At 49.5% G+C, this 27,973-nt stretch overlaps 1 protein-coding gene across 7 annotated transcripts; it reads right to left on the reverse strand.

The window, feature by feature from the left end:
* Window positions 1-557: 557 nt before the first annotated feature.
* Window positions 558-27,549, reverse strand: TRPV1 (transient receptor potential cation channel subfamily V member 1). Of its 7 annotated transcripts, XR_014238495.1 has the most exons (16): window positions 26,812-27,549; window positions 25,899-26,053; window positions 25,672-25,824; window positions 25,153-25,293; window positions 24,704-25,002; window positions 23,661-23,840; window positions 20,939-21,097; window positions 19,574-19,669; window positions 18,307-18,377; window positions 15,288-15,453; window positions 14,776-14,842; window positions 11,217-11,539; window positions 9,807-9,934; window positions 9,079-9,194; window positions 2,734-3,083; window positions 558-2,245 (listed from the first exon to the last, which is right to left on the reverse strand). XR_014238495.1 is itself a non-coding variant. In XM_082372184.1 (15 exons), exons 1-15 carry the CDS (start codon window positions 27,177-27,179, stop codon window positions 2,911-2,913), a joined length of 2,589 nt encoding a protein of 862 aa, XP_082228310.1. In that variant the 5' UTR covers window positions 27,180-27,549; the 3' UTR covers window positions 558-2,910. The 7 variants fall into 7 exon arrangements, 6 of the variants coding, with proteins under 6 accessions (XP_082228310.1, XP_082228309.1, XP_082228313.1 ...); XM_082372184.1 differs by having other exon boundaries at window positions 558-3,077; XM_082372183.1 differs by having other exon boundaries at window positions 558-3,083.
* Window positions 27,550-27,973: the final 424 nt, after the last annotated feature.

Below are 27,973 nucleotides of genomic sequence, written 5' to 3' on the forward strand. Positions count from 1 at the left end.
GGGCTGGTCTGCATTCAATCCTATTTAATCCAACACATCATGAGAGCCTACAGTGGGAGGCCAGGCAGGGAAGCCAGGGGCCAGCGTGGGGTTCCGAACTGGGGAAAGTGGTCTCTACCCTCAAGGAGCTCTGAGCCACGTGGCAGCCAGGCTCGTACAGGAACTGACACCCCACCGGACAGGCTACAAGGACAAAGAGGACTCAAGCCACCCAGGAGGAGGAAGTGCTTCTAATGGGAGGTGGGGGAGGGATTCAGAGAAGAGCATCTGGGTGGGACTTGGGAGGAGGGAGGACAGTCTACACAGGGAGAGCCACGGAGCAGGCACTCAGAGGCAAGAGACACAGGCGTGTTCAAGGTGTGGTGACGAGCTTGGGCAACGTCTAAACTCAAGTCCGGCTGCAGCCAACTGAGTGGCCCCAGGCCACTGAGTCAGCCCTGACCCCTTAGGAGGACACACCAGGCAAGTGCTGAGAAGAACCCCCCCCCCACCACACACACACACCTCCCAAGCCCTGCAGACATCAGGCCCAGGCTGCAGGCCCACAGGTACCCCCTCCTCCAGGAGGGAGAAGGGAGAGGAGGGGTCTCGGGGGAGGGGGTGCAGCCAAGGAGGGGCCGACCTCTTGACCTGCTCTAGAAAATGCCCCACTTGGTGCAGTGAGGAAGGAGGGGGGACCAGGAGCCAGGCAGAGTTCCATCAGCAGCCTCAGGCCTGAGCAGACCCACCCAATGGTCAGCAGCGGGTCCGTCTGCGTCCCAGTGGCCACAGATGTCCCTGGTTTAGCAGAGCTGAGCAACCCGCCCATCAGGGATTCTGGGTGGTGACTCATGCTGCCTCCGAGTGATGGAGAGTGGAGGACATGGGAATGGAGAGAGATCAAGAGACAGCAACAGATAAAAAAGACCAAGCTAGTTGCAGGTGTGTCCTCCTTTAAACAACCCAGGTTTACACAAAGGTTGTAATCATTCATTTTACAAAAGAACACCCATAAGATTCCTTCCAGCGCTGAGTTTGGAGGTTTGATCCAATTTGCAGAAATTTGAAAATATCTAATGTCTGCACATTGTCTGAGGAAGGCCTATGGGTAAAACAAGGAGTCCCAAACCCAAACAGGAAGCAGAAGCCCGCACATCTCCCTTCCGACCCTGGGCTAGGCTGGCATGCCCCAGCCCGTTCTCTGGCATGCAGCCTGGCACCACAGTCAAGTTCGGGCTTTGGAGTCAGATTTGCCTGGGGTCAGACCCAGGCATTGCTGTTTACTTGCTGTGTAAACTTACTAACTGTCCCAGTCTCAGTTTTCTCATCTATAAAATGGAGCTAATAATAGCTCTTCATGGGCTATTAGGAGGCTTAAAGGATAATGAACATGGAGCACTTCGCATAAACACTCCCTGCGTTCTAGCCGTCGGTGTTCTTCTGCTATGCTCATTTGCCGTGGTCTGGCCATGGCTCACTACACGCCCAGCCGCTTCGTCAACCAGACTCAGGCTCCTCTGTTGGGTTTGTGTGTGGAGGTAGATGTGCTGCTGGAGAACTTGGAGGAGGGGGTCCCAGTGTTCCCTCCGGATAGACCTCTCACAAAAGGGCTGAAGCCCGGCCACAGCTAATGTCATCCTTCATCTTGAGAATCAACAACCAACAATTTCACGACTGGGCAGCTCACTCCACACTCCACAGACATAACAAAACCCGCCAGTGTTTGCGACAGAGGGCTTTTCTAGATCATTCTTTCTTACATTCTAGTCCGTAAAGCAGGGATCCTCAAACTTTTCCATAAAGGGCCAGAAAGGAAATATTTTAGGCTTTGCAAGCTATTCAGTCTCTCGCAACTGCTCAGCTCTGTGTTGTAGCATGAAAGCTGCCAGAGACGGTACAGAAATGAATGGTTGCCTTGTGTTCTAATAAAAGTTTGTTAACCAAAACAGGTGGCAGGCCAGATTTGGTCCCTGGCCCACAGTTTGCTAACTATGGTAGGTGTATGCATGCAGGAGTGCCCTCACCCACGGGTAACAACTAAAGCATGACCAGAGGCTCCTAGCCATACAAGGTAGTACACACACGCACACGCACACACACGTGCACACACAGACCACACGGAGCCAATGAGCTACGCCGGCTCAATGATTGCCATGGAGTTCACATTTGATATGACATATGTATTTATTTATGTACTTATCTGATGGATGGCAGGATGAGTAGAGGTGGAAGGAGGTACCACTGCAGGCGAGCAGGACTATGGCCACTACAGAGGGAAGATCATTAAAAAAATTCTTGCTACGTGGCTTTGGGACATGGTTCTGTACTTTTATTTGAACAGCGATAGAGCTAATATTTTTGGAACTGTGATGGATCACACAGAAGGAGGGAGTCACTCCGGAAACACCTGATTCTGGCAGAGCTGGGAATGGGGCCAGGTTCCCCCGCCTTCTCAGAGGAGCAACCATCGTCACCCCCAGACCACTCTGGACAGGGGAGATATTAAGCACAAAATAGACAAGGGCTTCGGCATTTTATCTCAAAGAAGTGTTTTGTTCTAAAAGGTGTTTCCCTGGGCTTCGCTGCCTTTCACTCCCAGGAATATAAAATCAAAGGGAACTGGGGCATCGCGTACATGCACGTGGCGATTTCTCACTCGCCACGTTTGATAAAGTCAGTAAAAACCGGAAAGCAATATCCTTTTGTGTTAGGAGAGCCAGTTGGGGACAGTGAGGGTTGCGTGACTATCTCTACCCGTGCATCCAGCAATGCCTCCTGCAGCTTGTTCCGTGCGGTCTAGGAAAGGGCCTGCGAGGAGGGTGCTGGTAGGGCCAGGCTGCTGAGGCATCACTGGTGGCCCCTACACACCCTCCACCGGAGACAGTGGGCTTTCCTAAGGCCCACAGGATTGAGAGCACCCTGTGTGGTCCCTCACTTCTCCCCTAAAGCAGCAGAATCCTTGATAATCTCGGCATCTTCTGGCTTGAGGGACCCCGCGAAGTGCTTCAGGTGAACTTCCTCGGGCTGGGCAGGGTGTCTTTCTCGAGTACTTGCATCTCTTAAGAGGGGAACCAGGGCAAAGTTCTTCCAGTTCCTCCCTGCTGCTGAAAGATGGAATACTATTACTGCCTCGGAAGCAGCAAAACGATACCAAACGGTCGTTTGCTGGCATTACCACCCTCCAGATAAAAGGGGGCACAAGCACATGGGTGCTTCCGGAGCACAGGGATCAGTGCCATTTCCTCTTTCCTCACCTGATCAAGGAGCCTCATCTGCTCTGGCAGCTCCTAGATTCTCCTCCTCGACCCCACCCTGACTTGCTTGTGGCCTCAGGATTGTCCAGTGCTTGCTGCTCTCAGCCTCGGTTTCCTCCCTGCCCGTGTGGGAGGGAGAGCAATGCGGGGGCTGTCCTGGGAGCGGCTCCACACCAGGTCAGCTGCCGGGTGATGAGCACCAGCCGAAGAATCAGGATTGGGGGTTCAGGCCCCACCAGGGAAGAGCAGACTGGGAACAATGCCAAGGGAAACATGGTGACGCTGGGCCTTGAAGTGGGCTCTCATGTGTGGCCTGAAATCCCAGGAAGCCCCTGAGGAGGACCCGCTGTCACCCCCACGGCAATCTCCAGCCCCTCCCTCCCCCCAGCAACCTCAGAGAAGTGGCAGCCAAGAGAGACAGCTGTACGTGCTCTCCTTCCACTTGCCAGAGCCCTGGTCAGCCAAGCCTTCTGGCTGGCCATCTTGGGTCTGATCTTTCTAGAAAACCAGCCTAAATTCACACCTTTCGCCCTCAGGCCACAATTCAGGCTCCTCTGCTGGTGTCCTGCACTGGTCACATCTCAAAGGCATCAGGAATATGGGAGGCTGGGCCCATTGTCACCATCCCAGCTGAATTCTCCAGGCCTTGGGTTTCCCCTGGGCCCGCAGGCTGACACTGGCCGGCCCCCGTCCACCACAGCCTGATACCAGCACCAGGAGGATGTTTCAGGGAAGGCATAGAAGCAGGAAGCCTCCACGGGGAGACAGGCCAGGTGCTTACCGAAGACACCATCTTCTGGCTGGACGCATCGTGGGGATACCCCCCCTCAGAGACCGCTTGGCCCAGCTCCAGTCCCTGGGCCCTCAAGGAAGGCATGGGGCTCCCAGTGCCTGCTTCCCACAGCCCTGATACGAAGACCCCCTCACGTGCTCTCCCTAGCTCAGCTACTGACCACTTTCCTCCCTGCCCTTTCTCTCTTGCGTTCCCTCACCCCTTCCCAATCACACGTGCTATGTGGGTGGGGAGAGTTCCTTGTTACCTGAATAATCTGACTATTCATTACGGGAGTTTCCACTGTTACAAGGTTGTATAGGAAAGCAAAATCCTCAGGAAATACTCCCTAATTAAGCATAGGTGTGAAATCAGGGATCCTCTAACCATCTCCTAGCCCCTCCCCAAGTAACATGAGTGTGTGTATATCCCTGCCACTGGATCAATGTCTTTATTAATAGCACAGTGAATGTGCGATGCCTCAAACAGCCAACAATGTCATGCAAACACAGTGCAAATCAACTGCAAAGTGAAACAGCAAATCTTGTAAAAAGGTGTGTGGTTTCATGAAATCGATAAGAGCAATGTTGGAAAACTACTCAAATCACTTGCAAAGCCATCTTTGAATGGCTCTGTGGTGAAGCTGGACCAGTTAACAACCGAAAAAGAGATAATAAGTGTTATGACATGACACGGGGAGGGCTTCTAATGAAACTTGTGGGGAAAGTATAGGACTGCAGGATGCCCTTGGGAACACTGATGAAGCCCTTGAGTAGTTTTCCAAAAGTAAGCCTCTTAATAAAATAGATTTCCACTTCCAGCTCTGATGGAGTATCTAGTACTGGGCTAGCCATCCCGCTATAAACAATCATAAAACTGGACAAAATACATGCAGCAAATGTCTTCAGGCATAAGACAACAGACTGAGAAGCTGCAATTGCTGAGAGAAGTGAAATTCACAGGGTGAGCCCTGTGATCGCCCTAACGTATTGCTTAGGGACAAGTTCTCAGACTACAGTGCAGTGAGCTGGAGTCTAAGCGGACCGTGGCAGTGCCTCTGAGCTAAGGAAGAAGGGAGCAGAATTTTGAGCAGCCGAAGCAGCTAGAATCTGTGGGACAGGGTGCAGGAGAAGAGGAAGAAGGGAGCTGTAGGGGTAGAGGTCCAGAAGTCTTTGGGGTGGGGTCCCCCCAAGTCCTTGGCTGACAGTTGGGCTGTACTTGCACAGGCTTCTCAGACAGTGGCTGCTATGGGGTTGAAAGTGGGACAGAGACACCAGAAGTTGAGCCGTACTGAGGGATATTGGAGATCCAGCCCAGCCAGTGGAGAGACTTCCTCACCACCCTTTTTCTACTCTGAGGATCAAGCTAAAATACCAGAAATATCCTACTTACTGTACATGCACTAGAGTAAGATCTACTCAAGACCCACCCTAAAAAGCCTCAAACCAAGCCCCGACAAGATCCACAGTGGAAAGAGTTTGGAGGTTGAGTCCTACAAGTTTGATGGGATTGGCAAATACCTTGGCATTTCCACAGATCTACCACAATAAAGGTTAAAACTAAGCCTACACAAGTTCAAGGTGATTCATCAGTAACTGAACTGCCAACTAGGATAAAAATTCAATCAACTGTCTCTACAACATATTATTACAATGCCCAGTATACAATTTAAAGTTACTAGACATACAAGAAACAAGGAAATGTGACTCACAGCCAGGAAAAAACTAGTCAATAGAAACTTACCCTAAGGTGGCCCAAATGTTGGATTTAGCAGATTTAGTAGGTGGACAATCAAAAGCAGTTATTATAAATATGTTCGAAGAACCAAAGGAAAACATAAGCTTAATGAGGGAACAGCTAAGGAACCTCAGGAGAGAAATGGAACCTATAAAAAAAAAGAACCAAATAGAAATTCCATAACCAATAGCCTAACACTTGAAATGTAATATTCACTGGATGGGCTTAATAGCAGTTTAGAGACGACTGAGGAAAGTGTCAATGAATTTGGAGACAGATCAATAGAAATTATCAAATTTGAGAAATACAAAAAAATAGAGGAGAAATGAACAAAGCCTCAGAAACTCACAGGACAATATCAAATGGTCTAACATGCATGTAAAAGGAGCAGATAGGGAGACTAAAGCAAAGTGTATATAGTTTCCAAAATATGTTTCCAAACATATTGATGTACAGATCCAAGAAGCTCAGCAAACCCCAAGCAGGATAAAACCAAAGAAAACCATACCTAAGCATATCTTAGTCAAACTGCTGAAAACCAAAGATGAAGAGAATGTTTTGAAAGCAGCTGGGGCTGGGGTTGGGGGCGGGGGAGGGCGGGGAGACACACTACAGACAGGAGAACAGCAATGCAAATTACGGGTGAATTTTCATCAGAAACAATGGAGGCCAGAGGACAGCAGAGAATCATAGTTTAAGTGTTAAAATTAAAAACAACAACAACAAAACCCTGTTAACCTAGAATTCTATATCCAATGAAAATAACCTTCAAACACGAAGATGAAATCAACATTTTCAGGTAAACAAAAGCTGATATAAAACTAATCTATACTGATAGAAATTAGATAGTTACCTGGGATGGGGAGGGTGGAATTGACTACAAAGGGGCATGAGGGTCTTTCTGGGGTGATGGAAATGTTCTGCAACTTGAGTGGGGTAGTGGTTGCCTGAGTGTGTACATTTGTCAAAACTTATCAAACTGTGCATTTAAAATGTGTCCATTTTATTGTATGTAAATTACATCTCAATAAAGTATACTTTTTAAAGTTTGTGAGATATAAAAAAATGAGCTTCTCGATGAAGCAATATCAAACATGCAGTGTCATGCTAACAGGCAAGTTTGCCTGAGAAAACATGCCCTTTCCCTGAACGAGCCAAAAAAAAAAACACAAAACTATCAACACTTGATTCATTTGTTCATTTAAGAGTTAGCAACATTGGGCTTCCCTGGTGGCACAGTGGTTAAGAATCTGCCTGCCAATGCAGGGGACACGGTTTCGAGCCCTGGTCCAGGAAGATCCCACATGCTGCGGAGCAAATAAGCCCGTGTGTCACAACTACTGAGCCTGTGCTCTAGAGCCTGCGAGCCACAACTACTGAGCCCGCATGCCACAACTACTGAAGCCTACATGCCTAGAGCCCATGCTCTGCAACAAGAGAAGCCACTGCAATGAGAAGCCTGCACGCCGCAACGAAGAGTAGCCCCCCGCTCGCCGCAACCAGAGAAAGCCTGCACACAGCAACCGAGACCCAACGCAGCCAAAAATAAATAAATAAAATAAATAAATTTGTTTAAAAAAAAAAAAAAAAGAATTAGCAACATCAGCAAATTGGCAAAGTAGGCAGCTCCAAACACCCATGCCTCCACAAAAACATTTTATAAAAAGGCAGAAACTTTAGAACCAATGCAGTCAGAACTCTGGGAAACAGTCCAAGATTTATAGCAACTTAAAAGTGTTAGGGAGCTAAAACTACAAAACTCTTAAAAAACAAAAACAAAAAACACAGGGGACAATCTTCCTGACATCGGATTTGACAATGATTTATTGGATATTACCCCAAAAGAATAGGCAACAATGGAAAATAATACATAAATTGGGCTTCATCAAAATAAACGTTTTGTACATCAAAGGGCAACTCACAGAATAGGAGAAAATATTGGCAAATCATATATCTGATAAAGAATTAATATCCGGAAGATACAAAGAACTCGTATAACTCAACAATTAAAAAAAATTTTTTTAATGGGCAAAGGGCTTGAATAGGCATTTCTCCAAAGAATATCTATAGATGGCAAATACGCACATGAAAAGATGTTCAAAATCATTAGTCATTATGGAAATGTAAATCGATGAGATACTACTTCACATCTATTAGGATGGCTATAATCAAAACGAAAACAGGAACTAACAAGTGTAGGTGAGGATATGAAACCCCGGTACGTTGCTGGTGGGAATGTAAAATGACTCAGCTGCTTTGGAAAACAGTTTGGCAGTTCCAGTTCCTCAAAAAAGTTAAACCTAGAATTACCACATGATTCAGCAGGTCTACTACCACCCAAAAGACTGGATAGTTGGAAATCAAAAAGAATCTCGTACACTAGTGTTCACAGGATTATTCACACTAGCCTAAAAGGTGAAAACAATCCTAATGTCAGTGAACAGATGAATGGATAAATAAAATATGGTATATACATTCAATGGAGCATGATCGAGTCAGACACTAAAGGACAAATATTGTGTGATTCCTCTTATATGAAGTACCTAGAATAGGGAAATTCATAGAGACAGAAAGTAGAATAGAGGTTACCAGGGGCTGGGAGGAGGGTGAAATGGAGATAACTGCTGAATGGGTACAGAGTTTCTGTTTGGAATAATGAAAACGTTTTGGAAATAGGTTAAGGGTGATGCTTACACAACACGGTGGCTATAATTAATGCCACCAAATTGTACACTTTTAAAAAAATGATTAAAATGGCAAATTTCATGTTATATATATTTGACCGCAACTTTAAAAAAAAAGAAAAACAGACTTAGTGCAGGGTTGTAATTGTAACTCAAAATGTGTTCAATATAAGACTAGGTTTGCCTCATTTTTAGGTAAATATCTTCCATTGAACCTTTCATTTCATTTCCACTGTTAAAATGTTTACCACTAATGATTAAAGGACTTTTTTTGGTAGTGATTTTCCACAGGGCTCCTCTGTTCAAGGTGCACATTTTCTCTTCCCACTCTTCCCTCCTCTGCCTGCCTGGATGTGTTGGGCCAGGTGAGAGTCCCTGTTTGTGTCTGTAAGCCTCACGGAGCTGAGGGCAGACGCTGGGTGTGAGGACTGGGGAAGAGGAGACAGGGCACCCGCAGGGAGGCTGGACGTGGGCTGACGGCTTCCTCTGGGGCACTGATGACCAGGGGGGCGTGCAGAGCCAGCGGGCACGGGCACATGGTGCAGGCGTGCGAGAGAGCACGGGAGCGCCCATGACTAGGTGGGTGGCTGACACCTGGGGCTGCTCCAGGAGTGGGGGACCACGAGGCTTCAACTGCCCACCTTCCCCTCACCTCGGCCCGACCGCAGGGAGAAGCTCAGGGTGCGTTTGATGCCGTCACAGTTGCCCGGGTCTTCATTGATGATGCCCACGTTGGTATTCCAGGTGGTCCAGTTCACCTCGTCCACCCTGCAAGGGGAGGAGGTGAGGGAGCAGGGCGCTGCTGGTCCACGGCCAGCTTCCCAGCCCCGCAGGCCACGCCCGTAGACCAGGATGGGGAGACACAGCTGGCGAGAGGAGGGCCCAGAGGGGCCTGCCTTTTGGACACCACCCCTGAAGGTGAGTTCTCTGACCACACTGTGGGACCCAGGAACTTTAAAGATTGGATTCCTGGTTCCGACCCTGATCGCTAGGTGACCCCTTCTGGACGCCTCATTTTCCAGTCTTTCATGTCTGGGTCCCACCATCTGGGATCTATGGTGGGGCCCCTATGCCCACAGTCAACCCCTAGGGCAGCCCCTGTACCTACAGCTGCCTTGGGAGAGTCCCTTATGTTCATGACTGGGCCCAAGAGACCCTGAGAGAGGCTTATGTTCCCACAGCTGGTTCCAGGTGGGTCCTCCATACCCATGCTAAGCCATGGAATGGCCCCTGTGCCCACAGCTGGCTCTGGGTGAATCCCCAGGCCCACAGGTGAGCCCTGAGTTAGGCCTCTGTACCCACAGCTGATTCTGGGTGGGTCCCAATATCCATAGCTTAGCCCCCAAGTTCCCCAAGCTTTGATTCTTGCCTGGGAATTACCTGAAACACCACCTGTAGTCGTCCTTGCCGTCAGCTGTGTACCCCACCTGCAGCAGCTTGCCTGAGCGAAAGGCCGTCCTCATACACTTAAGGAAGCTCTTCTCCGTGTCCAGGATGGTGATGGCTCTCTGCAGGACGACACAAAAGGCAGAGGGGCAGGGGTTCATCCAGGAGCCGCCCCTGGCTGCCAGCGCCACCTGCCAAGATCAGCGTCTGCAGGGTCTCTCCCGGTCCCTGCGCCTCCGAGCCGGACCTCCAGAGCCCTCTGCACCAGGCTGGTTCCCACAGCCAGGCGGGTGCACAATCCACGGATGGAGCTCAGACCTGCGCAGGCGCTGCTGGTGCCTTCCGGGTCTGGGCAGGGCAGCCGTGAGTTAGGTGGGGTGTGCCAGCCCCAGTCCCTCCCCTGAGGAGCTCACAAAGGGGCAACGTAGTGTAGTGGTTAAGAGCAGAGGCCCGGGGGTGAGACCGCCTGTGCCGAGTCCCGGCTGGGCTACTTACTGGTTACCCTGGACACAGATACCTAACTTCTCTATGCCTCGTGCCTTCATCCAAAAACGGGGAGAGTGAGAGTGCCCTCTTGGTAGCATTATTGTAGGATTAAAGAGAGCATGTAAGTAAGACACTTAGAACAGTACCTGGTGTAGAGCCAGTGCTACTTAATAAGAATGACGCTTTTGGGGCTTCCCTGGTGGCACAGTGGTTGAGAATCTGCCTGCGAATGCAGGGGACACGGGTTCGAGCCCTGGTCTGGGAGGATCCCACGTGCCGCGGAGCGACTGGGCCCGTGAGCCACAACTACTGAGCCTGTGCGTCTGGAGCCTGTGCTCCGCAACGGGAGAGGCCACGATAGTGAGAGGCCCGCGCACCGCGATGAAGAGTGGCCCCCGCTTGCCGCAACTGGAGAAAGCCCTCGCACAGAAACGAAGACCCAACATAGCAACCAATCAATCAATTAAATAAATAAATCTTTAAAAAAAAAAAAGAATGACGCTTTTATTATTAGTTGGAAAGGCAGACGCAGACCAGGTGTCTCAAAGATGCAGCTCTCAGGGCCCATCCCATATTAGCTGCTCCCCGAGTCTGGTCTCTGGTGCCCACTCTAGATGGAGCTCCTCTGCGACAGGCACCCCCGTGGGGCTGAACCCTCCATCTCCTCCCCCCAGGGACTGCCCAGCCCACAGTAGACACAGAGTCTGCAAACACCCGCTGGTGACCCTGGGCAGGGACCCCCCTTTGGGGGGAGCCAGAGGGAGCCAGCGGAGGGAGAGGCTGCTGCCTGAGCCCGCGGCCTGGCTAGGCTTTCTGCACCCTCCCCAAAGCGCGCAGGGGCCCGGGCACCCAGCTGTGTGGGGCAGCAGCCAGAGCAGCCGACCCCCTCGTGCTGCACGCACCCCGCCAAGCGCCCACCTGCAGCTTCCAGATGTTCTTGCTCTCCTGTGCGATCCTGTTGACCGTCTCACCCATGAGGGCAATGAGCATGTTGAGCAGGAGGATGTACGTGAGAACCACATAGGCCAGTAACAGGATGACAAAGACGGCCTTGAAGTCATAGTTCTCCGTGAACTCCAGGTCGCCCATGCCGATGGTGAACTTGAACAGCTCCAGACACGTGGAGTACAGGCTGTTGTAGGAGCTGTCCGACGGCCGGCAGCCGGGACCTCGCCACCTGTGCGACGTCGACTCAGCCGACACGGAGTCATTCTTCCCATCCTCAATCAGCGTCACCACCGCTATAGGGCATGGGGAACATGTGGCCGGATGGAAGCCAAGACCCCAGGTTCCCCAACATGCACACCCGCTACCCCCAGGATGGGTCTGCAGCAGGAACTCTGGCTTGGCTATGAGGCACCTTTGTGTGATTTTTGTTTTTAAAAGCACTCCCTGGGCTTCCCTGGTGGCGCAGTGGTTGAGAATCTGTCTGCCAATGCAGGGGACACGGGGTTCGAGCCCTGGTCTGGGAAGATCCCGCATGCCACGGAGCAACTGGGCCCGTGAGCCACAACTACTGAGCCTGTGCGTCTGGAGCCTGTGCTCCGCAACAAGAGAGGCCGCGATAGTGAGAGGCCCGCGCACCGCAATGAAGAGTGGCCCCCGCTCGCCGCAACTAGAGAAAGTCCTCGCACATAAACGAAGACCCAACACAGCCAAAAAATAAATAAATAAATGTAGTCATTAAAAAAAAAAAAAGAAACTAGAAAAGCAAAATAATATTTAAATAAATAAATAAATAAAATAAAAGCACTCCCTTCTTCAAAACTATCAGTTTTTCATAATATACTGTTTTATTAATAGAAACATTTTATCATCATCTGCTAGGGGAAAAAATGCTAAAATAAATATATAAATATATATGCACAATGTGATACAGCCACATTTGTGCAGTGCACAAGCTGCCTAACCTTACATGTCAGCCCTGGGTCCACATCTACTTTCTCAGTCACACCTTTGTCTGCCTGTGCCCCTTAGAGGGTAGCCCAGAGCCAGCCCATTCCAGAACCATGGGGGCTAAGCAGCTCAGATCAGAATGGCTTCTTGCTGCATTCTGCACTCTTCTTTGGGAGATGTACTCCAGAGCCTGAGAGCTTCTGTAGCAGTTGTGCCCCATGGTTACTGCATAACCCCCTTGGCCTTATCCCCTCCTGTGGCTCCTGATATGCAGGGCCTTCAGACCAAGTGCCAGAGCCCACACTAATCCCTATCAGATCCCTTCCAGTCAAAGCTGCCCATCACTCCCGGACAGGATACCACGTGAACCATGGAACAGTAGGACTCAGATGGGGATCAAAGCAGGACTCAGTTGCTCAAAAAATGATGTGGTGTGTCAAAAGGGCACAGGAGCCAGCTGCAAGGGACTCCTAATGACCATTTCTCAGAGAATTTGAGCATGAGAAGAAATGATGATAGTAAGGAGTTATAACTCACTTAACAAAGTGAGAATCCACACACACACACACACACACACACACACACACACAAAGAATCAAAGAGGCCCTACTAATGTAAATAAATAAATCAATGTAGGAGAATGGAAACCCCTTCCATTACATTACTGTAGGGAAAGCTCTTCCAGACAATAGAATGCCAGCTAACAAACGTAAAAAGAATAAGTTAGAAAATTATCATTTGGCAACCATCACAGGATCAGGTGATTCAGGTGGGAACCATCAGTGGATGCTAAAACCACTGGGTGAAAGTTTGATGAGAAACAGGATATTTACAGTCTCAAAGCATCGCCTCACAAATCACTTATCAATTACAAAGGGAAAGATAATAACTTGACAGTGGATAAATCTGGTAGACCTACCAAAACCAAGTAACCAAAGTTAACATCACCAGAGGGAATGTAAATTGGTGCAGCTACTATGGAAAACAGTATTGAGTTTCCTTAAAAAACTAAAAATAGAGCTACCATATGATCCAGGAATCCTACTCCTGGGCATATATCTGGAAAAAACAAAAGTTCTAACTCAGAAAGATACATGCACTCCAATGTTCACTGCAGCACTATTTACAATAGCCAAGACATGGAAGCAACCTAAGTGTCCACTGACAGATGAATGGATAAAGAAGATGTGGTATATATATACAATGGAATACTACTCAGCCATAAAAAAAGAATGAAATATTGCCATTTTCAGCAACATGGATGTACCTAGAGAATATCATACTAAGTGAAGTAAGTCAGACAGAGAAAGACAAATAGTATATGATACCACTTATATGTATAATCTAAAAAATAATATTAATGAATCTATAAGCAAAATAGAAACAGACTCACAGACATAGAAAACAAAACTTACCATTATCAAAGGGGAAAAGGAAGAGGGGAGGGATAAATTAGGAGTATGGGATTAATAAATACAAACTGCTATACATAAAATAAATAAGCAACGAGGATATACTGTATAGCATAGGAAACTATATTCAATATTTTGTAATAGACTATAATGGAAAATAACCTGAAAAAACATACATATATATGTGTAACTGAATCACTTTGCTATACACCTGAAACTAACACAATATTGTAAATCAATTATACTTCAATTTTAAAAAAAGAACCACAAAGTTGTCACCAGAAATGGGACAGACAGACATCATGGGACTCCTGATATAAGGAAGACACACATTACTTCACTGATATTCTGACCAAACACGTATACCTAAATCTAATTGTGAGGAAACATCAGACAGACCCAAACTGAGAGACATTGTAAAAACTGGCCTTTACTCAATAAAAATGCTAAGATCACAAAAGAGAAGGAAAGATTGAGGAACTGCTCCCAAATGAAGGAGACTAAACAGACTTGACAAGTGAATGTAATGTGTGATCTGGGATTTTCATTTCTGTAAAAGATATTTTTAGGACAATTGGTGAAATTTGAATAAGGCTGGAAAATTAGCTAATAGTCCTGTATTGATATTAAGTTCCTGATTTTGATCATTATGCTGTGTTTATGTAAGAGAATGTTCTTGTTTTTAGGAAATATACACTGAAGTATTCAGCAGTAAAGGATTGATCATGTCTGCAACTCACTCTGTTCTTTTAAGTATGGTGTAGTGTGTGTGTGTGTGTGTGTGTGTGTGTGTGTGAGTAGCTGGGAGAGAAAGCGATTTTTTAAATGTGGTAAAATTTGGGGAATCTGGGTAAAGACTATAGAGAAGTTATTTGTACTATTCTTGTGACTTTTCTGAAATAACATCAAAATTTTTAAAAATTTTAATTGAGCCAAAATGCAGCTATACTATAGGTAAGCAGCACTTCATACCTCTAAAATGACTTAAAGTCTTTTATGAATCAATTTCTAGGTTCTCCTACTATTTCAGTGTATTCACTGGCCATCTGCTCTGTCACCTGCAGACACACACCTCAGTGGGCCTCTCCCCACCCAGCCCTGCAGGGTCCTCAGGAAGCTGAGGTCAGCGGGAGCCCCTGCCCCCCACCAGCCCTGACCAAGCCCGTTACCTGTGGAAAACCCAAATAAGAAAACGAGGTAAACAAACATGAAGCGACACAGGTCTCTCAGGATCATCTGCAGGAGAGAGCAGGCTTGTCAGAAGCAAATCAAGGCCCGGGAGGGGCCAAGGGAAGGGCCAGGACTGTGTCGGCCTGGGGGTTCATCTTGAGCCCAAGTGGAATCAGAGGGCAGACAGGTAGGTTTGGTTTGGTGGTTTTCAGCTCAGGTGTCATGAGGGAGTCACCACAGCTCCCCGCCCACCCCCCCCCCCCCGCCCATGGGCCTTTTTCTGGTGGGAGAGGGGGGCCTGGCATGTGGCGGGTCAAGTTTCAGGGGAGCCCCACAAACCTGGGTCAAGGCCGGATTGCCTCATTGTTGGGGAATTCTCTGCAAAAGTGGGTCTTAAAGCAGCACCTCCCCAGACAACGCACAGAGGGCGGATGGAGTTTGTGGGACCAGGTCCCACACAATCAGGAGGTAAACAGGCTCTGCGGAGAACCGCTCAGGCACTGGCACCCACCTTCTCAATCATGACAGCATAGATGCCCATCTGCTGGAAGCCGCGGGTGTAGTAGAGCATGTTGGTCCAGCCCATGGCCAGGGAGAAAACCATGGAGGCCACGTACTCCTTGCAGTGGCAGAAGTATAGCACGACGGTCCCCAGCATGAACAGCGACTGCACAAAGCTGACGGGGGAGGGACAGCAAGCCCTGTCCATGGGCACCGGGGGGCCTGCACCCTCACAGACAAGACCCCAGATGCCTGGACCTCTCCTCAGAGGCACAGCCCCAGGCCACGGGTGAGCTGGGGATGGCTGTCCTCCCTCCTTTAGCCCATGAGTCTCAGTGGGAGGACTATCGCTCCCAAGAGGCAAAAATCGGTTCAGGGGGTGGGGGGAGGGGGTGTTGCATGTGCAAAATCTTATCCTTTTTACACGCAAAACACAGATATAAATATAGTACATAAACACATATATAGTATATTTGTGGTAGGAGATTTCATGGGAGGGGCAATTAGGAAAAAGAATTTCTAAAAAGGCAATAATGAAAAAAGGCTGAGAAACAGGGCTGTAGCCCCAATAGCCTCCCTGCCCAGTCCCTGGGAACAATAGCCTCACGGACAACAGAGAACCTAGGAGGCCTAGGCCTCTGAGGAGGGCAGGTTGTGCTCTCCTGAAAGAACCACAGGTAGAGTCTGCTGGTCACACCCTCAAACTCAGGAGCAGAGCCAGGGAAGATGTCCTTTCACTCTTTAGTCTGGTGAGGGCTGCCCTAGTCGGAGCCCTGGACAGGCTGGAGGACGTCTGGACGATCCTATGATCATTATCCTACGACGATCCTATGACAGGGTCTGCTCAGTGGTCCCTTCTTTACTTATTCTTCCCAGGTCTCCTTGTTCATCATGGCCTCCTCCCGGAAGTGCCCGCCCAACAACTGCATTAACACAGAAGACCACACTGACCACCCGACTTCCCATTTGTGTGTGAGAACCCAGCAAAAAGCCACCTCTGTGCTGATGTGAGTGTACTGAAAACTAGTGTCCCTAAACTGGCTCGTTAATTGGAGTTCTGCTGCAAAGAAAAACTATTCCTCGGCATCTGCAGACCCTTGGCCAAAATAAGAACTGACGCCAGCTGACATAGGCAAATGGAGTCCCCACCTAGGAATTCTGGAAGCTGGGAAGTAGTGAACAAATGGAAACTGACCTAGCAGACCCAAGAAAGCCAAATCCAAATCCATAGTGGGGAAACCTGAGAACCAACTCGTTTAATCAAGGAAACTCAAAAGGCTTAGGCACCTCTGGAGGGGAGGTGAAGAGACTGACGTGAGTAAGAGTGGAGGTGTTGTCTCTGAAGAAGATAAAACAGAGGGTCTTTGGACCCGGTTTCATCAGACACCCATGAAAGCACTGGTATTTTACCCAAAACAGGAGATTATGTGATTTCTATACAAGACATTACGTAAAGCCCTCTTCTCCACTCAGCTCTCAGGAAACTGGCAGTTAGACTTCTTCCCTCCGGACAGAAGATTGAAAAGATGCAACAGATTGACTTTGGACATTTGCCAACAAATTGTTTATCTAGACCAGACTATAATGCAGCTAAAAATTGATAAGCCCCATTCACACATTAAGAGCTTCCAACCAGCTTTTCAGTCCTCCACTCTTAATCATGAGCAGATGTCAAAGATTTCCAAATATTCTGAGAATGCCCTCTACATGAAAGAGAGAACAAAACAAGCAAATGGGTATCAACAATGTGGAGAAAACAAAAGCTATGCAAAAAGAAACGAATTATCAAAAACTATCTTAATAGTCGTAGAGAGACAAAAGAAGATATTGCATCTATGAAACAAGAATAAAGTGTTATAAAAGGGAACAAATAGGAGCTTCCCTGGTGGTGCAGTGGTTAAGAATCCGCCTGCCAGTGCAGGGGACATGGGTTCAAGCCCTAGTTCAGGAGGATCCCACATGCCGCAGAGCAACTAGGCCTGTGCACCACAACTACTGAGCCTGCGCTCTGGAGCCTGTGAGCCACAACTGCTGAAGCCCGCACGCCTAGAGCCCGTGCTCCGCAACAAGAGAAGCAACTGCAATGAGAAGCCCGCGCACTGCAACAAAGAGAAACCCCGGCTCGCAACAACTAGAGAAAGCCCACGTGCAGCAACAAAGACCCAACGCAGCCAAAAATAAATAAATAAATAAACATTTTTTAAAAAATTAAAAAGGGAACAAATAGAATTTTTTAAAAAGAGCACTTAGGAATTAAAAACATGATATCAAAAATAATAAACTCAATAGAAAGACTGGAAATTAAAATTGATTTGAACCTCCCAGAAAGAAGAGCCAAAAATAAAGAGACAGAACACAAGTGAAAAAATGTGAGAACTAGTTCAGGACTAGGTCAGGAGGTTCAATATACAAATCACAGGAGTTCCAGAAGAGAGATCAAGAAATAATTCAAGAAAATATACAAAAAATAAAGGACATAAATTTATAGATTGCAAGAGCCCACTAAGTACCCAGAACATTGGATAAAGATAAATCTGCATCAAGAAACATCAAGTTTCCAAACACTAGGAATAAACAGAAGATACTATAGGTTTACAAAGAGAAAAACCAAAACAGGTCTTAAAAGAGGATTCAGAATCAGAATGGCTTTGGACTTGTCACATTTAATATTGAAAGCAAAGAAAAAATGGAGAAATATCTTCAAAATTTTAAAAGAATCTTATACCCAACCTCGCTATCAACCAAATGTGAAGGTATAGTAGAAATATTTTCAGATGTGCCAGATTTAAAAGAAATTCCCTAGCACCTGGAACATACCTGGCACAGAGTGGACCCTCAGTATTCCTCACCCAACAAACGTTTATTGGGTGCCTTCCATCATTCATTCAGCATGTTTGTGAAGCCCTACTATGGTTCCAGGCCCAGCGGATGTGAGAGAATGAGTGAGAATCAGCTGATTGCTGTAACCCCAGGTCTCATGGCCAAAAGATGCTATCTGCTACAGGGGCATAAAAGTCAGTATCACTTACAAAAGCATCTCACTGTAGCTGTCCACAAACAAGGTCTTCAGTGATGGCCGTCTCTGCAGGAAATATTGAATCTGCAGGTAAACAGAGTAAGATCCCAGGAAAGGTTAAATGGTGAGCACCCAGAATGCTTCCTAAATGGAGCCACGATGGACCATGGGAGTGCATCAAAGCAAAGATAATGAAGACAGTGGAACAGGATGGGTCAGGCTAATGGGGTAATGTTATGTACTCAGTCAGGAAGATTTTTTAGAATAGAGTGGAATTACAGCTATACCTAGAAGCAAAGATGGGAAGGAAAACCACCAAAATGTTATTAATTGTTGTGCTTGAATGATGGAATTGGGTGATTTTTTTTCCTTCTTTTTAATTTGTACTTTTTCTTCCTAATTTTCTCAAAGAAGTTTGAATTACAGTAAAAATTCTTTAACCATCCTCCACTGAACTAACTCTCCAGGACAAACCAGTGCTCTCCACTCCCCGAAAACATTCTGACAGATGCCCACAGTGCATGCTCCTCTCCAGGACACCCACACCCTCCTTGCCCTCGCACTGGGTAATCCTGTTTGCCAATAATGCTTTTTGCCCACTGCACTTGCTACTGCAGCTTTGTACTTTACTATAATATAAACTAGGAGTGTGAAAAGGAACAGAAACAGTTGTTTCTGTGAAGACAGAGTCCAGTGCTTTGGAAAGACTCCTTAAAGGTGAGTAACTGAAAAAAAAAAAAAAGAGGTGCAGCTTAGATCAAAAAGATTAAGGGAAAAAAATCACAATAATCTCAAATTCTGCATTCAGGTCCCTTTGTACGTGCAACAGTGGTTCCACATATATTAGAAGAATGGCCAAGGAATATGCGTGTTCGAGTTTTTAGTTAAAATAAAATGGTTCCAGTATACATATAGATTTCTTTCATTATTCTGAGCTTTAATGGGCTGTTTCAATTAATTAAACAACTACTAGTCATGATCCTGTCTCTTAAGAGGCTTCCACTCTATCTCTGTAATTAAATATTACATTCAGTGGAGAGCCCTGACTGCCGGTCTTCAAGCATGACTGCCCTGGGTCTGCAGGGACCCACTGGGCAAACCTGCACCCTCCCACAGCCGTGAATGCCTGAGGATTCTCATCTTCACCTGTGTGTCTCTAAGCTCCTCTATCAGGGCTATTACGTGGCTGATGAACTAAAAAGTGGGTGAGCACTGAGTGAGTCTCTTGACTTTTTGTTTTGGTGATAGTGGAAACTCATGCAATTGGAAGGAATGCTTACCCCTCGGAAAAAAAAGTAGACTCCCCCTGCTACAGAAAGAATCTCTCCAGTGACTCGGAAATAGCCCCCAACGGTGTGTTTCAGCTTAAAGGGAGGCTGCAAAGGGCAGAGAAGTTAGTGATTCCATTCACTCATTCATTCACTCAACAAACAGTTACCTGGTACAGAGCCCTGCGATTAAGACCCAGCCCCTTCTGGAGAGGTTCAGCCTCCATCAGGAGAGAGAGACACAAATAAAGACAATGCATAATTATGGGGACACCTGCAAGGAGGCCCCTCTGTGGGACCTGATTTCCAAAGTGGCAGCTTCCAGCTGCTAAGAGGAGTGTCCTTACTGTACTGTGCTGTCTCCTGGATGATATCCTAACCTGGAGCTCTGCTCGGCTGGGAGGACGGTGGTGGCATTAGGTGGAGGCACCCTTACAGATCCAATGTCATGTGCTTCCTGCTGTTCCCACAGCCTATGGCGAACCCCTGGTCTCCCAGAACTGTCAAGGTTCCCCACGGATGGTGGAGGGAGAGACGTCACACACACACACACACGCGCACGTGTGTGTGCGCACGCACGTGTGTGTGTCGTCCTTGTGTTTCAGCCACAGTTTTCCAGAGTGGGTTTCCTTCCAGCCTATCATCCATGTTTCATAAGCACTAGTTCACTAGCTTGTCTCATTAGCACATATTTCTTTTCTCTTAAAATAAAGTCATTAGATGGCCTTAATAGTTGTATAGAAATCGGGTTTCACCTAACTAGGAAGTTGAGTTTTTCAACCAAATTTACAAGCAAGGCAACCTGGAGATAAAGGCAGCAAGTTAAGTGCTTGGATATTGAATGGAAAGGACTCAATTCAGAAACTTGAGGGAGTCTATGGCTCCTGGTAGCAGAAAAAGTCTTGTCTTAAGTTAATCTGATGCATAACGCAGGGCCTGGCTTAGAAGAAGCGCTCAAAGTATATGTCCAGGGAATGAATAATGTGCAAGTGAGAGAACAAAAGCAGGCAGGGGAGCGGGCTGGCAATGGGCTCAGGGCTGACACCACCTGGGACCCTGAAGACACCCAGCCGAGCAGAGAGCTGCTTCTGGAGCCCCAGTTCCTGCATCCTTTCTAACCTAGTACTCCCCCTCTGCAGTCAGGGACCTCAGCGACCACAGGCTCGGCCTCTCAGAACCCGGAGGCTAAAGGAGGGGCTGAGAACAGGAGGGGGGTGTGAGACGACCAGGAGACGGAGGACTGAGCACAGGGACATAAGATCTCCAGGTGACTCTTCCATGTCTCCAGGGTCTGGCCTGGGCCCGTGGTCTCGGGGTCTTATAGGAACACCCACCCCCTCCCCTCGTCCCCCGCAGAGGCCCGAGCCTCAGGCGCACCCGGCCTTCCACAGGCCTGTAGTAGGCGGCCGTGGTGAAGATGATCATATACAGGCAGTAGATGAAGAAGTTGAAGTAGAAGATGCGCTTGACGAATCTGTCCCACTTGTCCTGCAGGAGGCGGTTGAGCGGCTCCACTAAGAGCATGTCATGGCGATTCTAAGGGGAGCAAAGAGAAGTGAGCCTCACCCCCCCACCAGGACCCGTCTCACAGGACCACATCACACCCACGTCTCTGCATGACCACGCCCTCAGCCCGAGCAGCAGCGGAGGGTCACAGCCGGCTCCCCACGTGGCCCACCCTGCGGGCCTCAGTGTCTCTGTTGTGCAGCGAACAAGGGGTGAAATCGGACACATGACCCTAAGAGCCCCTGACACTCGAGAGCGTACCAGTGTTGCCCGACATTCTATGCCCACTCTCTGTAATAACGCTCTTCCAAGAGCCTACATCCTTGCTATTCCCACAGTATCGGGAAGAGGCTGGCACAGGCAGAGCCTAGCATGAGGCTGCTCAGGGAGGGGCCTCTGCATTCCTTAATTCTCCCATTTCCGGCCCTGAGTCAGACAGGCTATCCAGATGGGAGTGGCAATTACCTACGCATGAGACTGAAGGGAACCAGGAAGTCTTTCCTGCCATGAGTGGGCCCAGTGCCTGGGATGCCACCATTACAAGTATTGCTTCGGGGCAAAAGTCCCACATCAACCAGCTCTCTGTAAAGTTCAAGTATTCCTAGGATGTGGATGAGCCAAAATCAGGTCATCCTAGCCTTTTTGGGCCATTGAGTGCAACTCTGGCCCAGGCTGGAGCTCCCCAAATAAGGTCCATGTTCAGTGTCTTCTTGAGTACCTTTGGGGATGGGAAGCTCTCTGCTGCTCCAAGAAGCTTGTCGGGAAATTCTGCTCTCTGGAGCAAAGTTGGTCTTCTCTGCTTCCCACCAGTGGTCCCTGCTCTGCACTCGGGGCCCCAGTACTGCATTCCAGCCCTTGAAAGCCTCCAGAGATGTGCAGATGGCAGCCGTGGCCCCGGAGACTTCTCCTCTCTAGGCCAAACACCCCAGTCCATCTTGAGGTTGTTTCCTACCTGGGCCAGCCCTCTGGGAACACTTAATCAGGGATTCTGAGTCAGAGGGCCCAGATTCAGCATGGCAGCCCAGGTGGGCGCTGACAGGACAGAACAAAGCAAGCCAGGCCTCTCCCTTCTCTGGATTCTGCCCCTGTAGATGCAGCCTCTGCCCTGTGAGACATCATGGCAGCCCGTCATCACCAACAGCACAGACTGCAGCCCCCAAAGTCAGCCTCAGGGCCCGGAGCATCTGTCACCTTAGAAAGAGGGGACAGCAGTGGTGGAAGGATAAACTTTTCATTAAGTGGCATTGGGACCCTCATTTGGAAACAAAATAAGTAAGACGCCTACCTCACACCTACGCAAAAATCAATTCTTGATAAATTTAAAAGCCAAACATAAAATACCTACAAAGGAGCTAAATATAAGTATTGGAAGATATGTGTGCAATCTTGAAGTGGAAAAGGCTTTCCAAAGCAAGACCCAAGTCACAAAAGCTATGAAAGAAAAAGTCTAACCAATTCGACTCTCAAAATGAAAACTTTTAATAAGCAAATGATGCAAATGAAGTTTGCAAGAGACTAGGAGACTAGGAGAAAATAAGATATCTGAAACATGTGCAATAGAGAAAGGATCAATTCATTTTATAACGAGAGCGTCTACACACTAAAAGGGTAAGGCAAACAGTCCAGTAGAAGAGATGGCAAAGGACAATGAACAGGAAATCTACCAAAGAAATTTGAATGGTCGAAAACACATGAAAAAATTCTCAACCTCACGGTAATCAAGAAAACAAGAATTAAGACATCAATGAGATAGCATTTTGGGCTCCATGGGCTTAAACTAGGTTAAAAAAAAAGATTGGTAATACCCAGGTTGGCAAGGACACAGGTAGATGTGTACCCACGGGTGGTGGGCAAGTGCATTCATGCAATCTTTTTGGAGGCCATATTTTCTGACTTAGCAATTCCAGTTCCAGGTGTCCTTCATAGAAAAATTCTCAAACCCATGCCAAGTGGCCGGTAGCATTGTAGTAGGAAAAAAAAATAATGAAATAACTCAAATGTCATTCTGTGGATATTTACTCCCCATTCCTGCTATGGAATACTTGCAGTAATTTTTTTTAATAAAGCAGACTCATATGTGCTGATATAAAACTATCTACAGGGACTTCCCTGGCGGTCCAGTGGTTAGGACTCTGCGTTTCCACTGAAGGGGGCCCGGGTCTGATCCCTGGTTGCGGAAGATCTCGCAAGCCGAGCAGCGCAGCCAAAATAAAAAATTTTAAAATTAAAAAAATAAAACATGTCACTAAGTGAAAAATATGGTTGTTCTGTACTATATATAGTATAATCCCATTTATATAAACAAAATGAAGCTACATGTTTTTATATGGTAGAAAAGGAGGATTCTTTTCTTGTCTATGTATTTTTGAAATATTTAAGTTTTACGGGAATATTATCATATATTGTCTGTATGATGCAGGAAGACATTCGGTGGGAATGAATGGGGAGATGAGACCGCAGGATGTAGGCCCCGGGTAGCAGGTTTCCACTGATGGGAGGACAGGCAGAGCCAGATTAGGGAGTGGGGGTAGGGGCTGGGGTGCAGTGAGACCCAAAGCCCTTCCTGGCTGGGTCCCAGCCTCGGCCCACTCACAGGTGTCTCACTGCTGCTGTAGGCAATCACCTCCAGCACTGAGTTCTTCTCACAGGTGTCGATGCAGGAGAGGTCGTACAGTGAGGAGTGCACGGGCCCGTAGGCCCACTCAGTGAACTTCCTGGACAGGTGCCTGCACTCGGGCTCCTGGATCTCCCTCTGGAGAATATAGGCCAGGACCTGCCCCAGGGATACAAGAGCCTGTTAGAGGTCAGCCTGGGGCCCTGCACAGGCTGCATCCCTACCAGCTCTGCTCCAAGAATAATTCTGCTTCCCAGCCCATTGGAGACCCCACCCAAGCCCCAGGAGAGCCCCAACCCCATCTAGCAGGCTCCTGACCACCATCAAGATCAACTTCCCACTGCCTCAAACCCCAACTGCAGCCACATCGGACCCATCACCTGATCACACCTGGCCCCCTATTTCTCCCATCTCCCAGTGAAGGACTGCAGTGGTCCACTCTAGAAAACCTCAAGCCAGAAGGAAATAAAATCCAAGAAATAAAACCAAGGTTATAAAGGTTATAAAACCAATGTTCTCATCCTAAGAGACTCAGTATGAACAGAGCCAAGCTCCCAGAATCCTCTGGTACTGAGAAGCCCCTTCCCCTCCAGTTCCCAATTGCCCAGCCCCACCTTCAGCCTTGATGGCCTGACGTCATCCACAGGCTTGGGCCTGCCCCACCCCATTAGGACCCCATATCACCCAAAAGTCCTACCTTCCATGAAAAAACACCAAGAGCTTCTCTTTCCATTTCACCCTCAGCTCAACCCACCCCCATCCCCAGACCCCAGCGCCCCACCGGCATTCTGCGTCTTGTCGGTGGTGCTCAGTGTTGGAAACCAGAAACGGCCACGCGTGAGCTGATGAATTCTCCTCGGCATCTCACAATTCCCCTCGCTGACTCTAATGCCCCCTGCCCTCCCTCTACAGGCTGGTGGGGCAGCACCAGGGCTCTGCACAGTGACGATGCCAGAAGCTTAGGAAGGTAGGCAGGCCCCTCCCACAGCACCCCCTGCTCAGGCCTGATGCCCCCTCCCTACCCCGATCTTCCCACTCCTGGCGGCCAGAGCCAACGGCGTCAGCCCCTTCTTGTTGGTGAGCTCCTCCAGCTTCAGCGCAGGGTGGAGTCTGGCCCCCAGGATCAGAATCTCGTTGTACATGCTCGTCACAAACTTGGTGTTGTCGGCCGTGTTGTCAGCCACCTCCACCAGCGCGTGCAGCACGGTGTTGCCCATCGAGTCCCTGGCGCTGATGTCGGCCGACTGCCAGGAGTTCTGCAGCAGGAACTTCACGGTGCCCAGCTGGTTGGTACACGCAGCCAGGGAGAGGGGCAGCTCACCTGCAGCCAACACAGGCAAGCGGTGGGCTTCCCCAGGAAGAGACTGGCCCTTGCACCACCCGGCCTCCAACTCCCCCCACCCCGTCTCCACCTCAAACCTCCCCTTAGCGATCATCGAAAAGCCAAGTGTCTACCGCGTGGTCTCCCCACCAAAATAGAAGCCAGGCCGCCCTTTGGTTTTCTTAAAGAAGTCCCCATTGGCCGCGGCCTGGACATCGGCCCCGTTCTCCACCAGGAGGGTCACCAGTGCCATGTTCCGTCTCTCGATAGCAATGTGCAGTGCCGTCTGGCCTGTGGAGGACGCGTGCTGTTGGCTTTGCGCCCGTAGTCCTGCGGGGGGCTGCCCGGACAGATGCCGGGGGTGGGCCTGGGCAGAACATGCAGAATGACCCCCCACCAAAGGAGGCCCAAGGAGGCCCTGAGGCAGGAGTAGAGACCCCCAGAGGAGGGAACACCAGACTGGGAGCTGAAGGAATCAAAATTGCCCAAGTGTAAGGAGCACCAAGCCATCGGGCGGGGCGGGTGGGTGCAGGGACCCCCAGGACCAGGAGATCCCGACTCAGTGGCTGGACAGGGAGTAAGGAGCTCAGAGGCTTTCCCGGGCCTGACGGTCCCCCCCTGGCTCCAGGCAAGTTGCGGGCAGAGCCGTGCCGGCCCGGCCCTCCTCACCCTTGTAGTAGCTGTCCGTGTAGCTGGCGTTGACCAGCTCCTTCAGGCTGTCCGTCTGCCGGGCGATCTCCAGGAGCAGGGGGATGGTGTCATTCTGCCCGTTGTGCAGGTTGAGCATGGCTTTCAGCAGGCAGGTCTTCCCTGTGTCCGGGTCTGCAAGACAAAGTGGGGGTCAGAGCAGGCAGCACGGCGGGGCCGCTCCCGGGACCCGGCGGCTTCCGGGCCACCTTTGAATTCGCTGTCCATGAGATGCTTCTTGCTCTTCTTCAGAAAAAGCAGCAGGCTCTCCAGCTCCTCGCAGTTATTCTGAGCAACTGCTTCAAAGATCTTCCTGCGATTGTAGAGCTTGAGGTTCTCGGCAGCAGAGTCCTGGGATGGCTGCCTATGGACCAGAAAACACCTTCGTTTCATACTCTGGTCTCAGCCCTGAGGCCTTCAGAGCCTGTCAGGCAGCACAGCTAAACCCCGAGGCAAACCAAAAGGGGAAAAAACATGATACAAAACCCACCGCTCAGTCCAGGCTGTAACAGGGAACAATGGGGCACGTGTACCCCCGTTCTGTCCCCACCCTGTGTGTAGGCATCATCTAGAAAGTCTTTGCAGCCTCCACTTCCTCCAATACCCAGGCCACTCACTTCCCTGCCTGCTCAGAGGCTGGGGGAACCTGGAGGGGATGGAGGGCAGGGGTTTGGCTGGCCTCTGCTAAGTGAAGAAGCATCCTCACAGGGCCACAGAAGTCATCCAGCCCTGTGCAGCCCCTGTCCTGCTTCGGAGGAGGTGGGAGGCCTGGTGGACTCTCGCTGGAACTGTTTTGTACTCTGTCTAAAAGCATCCTGCGCTTGAGCCTTCCAACTTAAAGTCCTCATGATTAGGGCTGGTGAGCATTCTAAGCCTGGACCCAGAGATCGGCCAGCAGCTAGGATCAGCATATATGTCAGCATGTGTGGCCACATGTCCCGAAGGTCCTATGAGTACAGACACTGGACCAGGCGACCTCTGGAGGCCCCCCAGCTCCCTAGCTCTATGACCTTCAGCCCATAAACTCGAGTATCACATGGTGTCTCCATGGCTGGGGCCTCAGCCAGCTGGGCCAGTTAGGCTCCTGGTGGAGAGGGAGGCTGAGCTCCAGATGCAGCTTACCTGGCACAGGTGGGACCATCCCCAGGCCTCTGGACGATGACAACAGGGCTGACTGTGATGGCCGGGCAGGATGCCAGCTGACCTTCCTCAGAAGAGCAGTCCATAAGGGATGTGTCCTCCGAATCACCCTTTCCAAAGAGCCGGCTGCGGCTCTTGGCCGCAGGGAAGCTGTGGGGCTTGGCTGGAGCTGGCCTGGAGTTAGGGTCTCCATCTAGGGGCTCTGGGCAGGAGTCCTCTTGAGGCAGGTCCTGAGATTCCCATAAGTCTGAGCTCCCCCATTTCTTCATCCTGCCAGATCCTCTGTGGCCCAAGAGGTGGCCTGCGGGTAGCCACCGAGATCGGGTTTGTTCCCAGCTGGAGGGCTGCATGACCCTAGCCCCCACTGCCCTTGTTGCAAAGGCCCCTGTGAAGCAGGACAGCCCAGAAGTCCAACAGCTGCTGCCCCCAGCCTTCCAGAAAGGAAGCTTTCAGGGGTGTTGTACCTCCCACCCCAGAGGCCTCAGGGGGAGCAGGCCTAGCAGCCCCATGGCCAACAGCCTCCAGGGATGAATGAGCCCCCAGCTTGGAACCATCAGGATGGATGGATCACTCCTCTTCTCTGGGCCTCAGTTGCCTTGTCTGCAGAGTAGGGATGATAAACACTGCTCTGCCTCCCCCCAAGATCAGAATAAGGGAGACAGGAGGAGAGGCTGCCTCCGGCTGTGCATTGGGGGAGGAGCTCAGTGACGAGGATGGCTCAGCCCCAAAGAGCCGAGCAGTCTGCGTCCCCAGGAGCAAGGTGGCTGGCAGAGACCGACACTCACACTCCACACTGCATGGGCCCTTGGGTGCTGTGTGTCATCCCCCCCAACCCCCATCAGCCACGCACTCTCCTGCCTTTGCTCTTCGGCCTGGCTGCTGCAACTGTTGAGTTTGCAGGGGATTTTTTGCACTTTTTGTCATCTTTGTGAAATTTGTATATTTCAAGCATCCTGGCCCTGAACTTTTAGACTTTAAGTGATTCAGGGCCGGTGGGCCTTCTAGGCCTGAACACCTGGAGTTACGCTGGCAGCTAGTGCCAGCACCTACGGCTGTAAACTTGTGTTGATACTGTTTTCCGCTCCTTCTTAACCTCTTTTCCTACTCTTCCCCTCCCGCCTGGGCATCATCACTCCCTGGCACC

Source organism: Balaenoptera borealis, assembly GCF_965194805.1.
Source record: "Balaenoptera borealis genome assembly, chromosome: 20".
In the NCBI taxonomy this organism is placed as follows: Eukaryota; Metazoa; Chordata; class Mammalia; order Artiodactyla; family Balaenopteridae; genus Balaenoptera; species Balaenoptera borealis.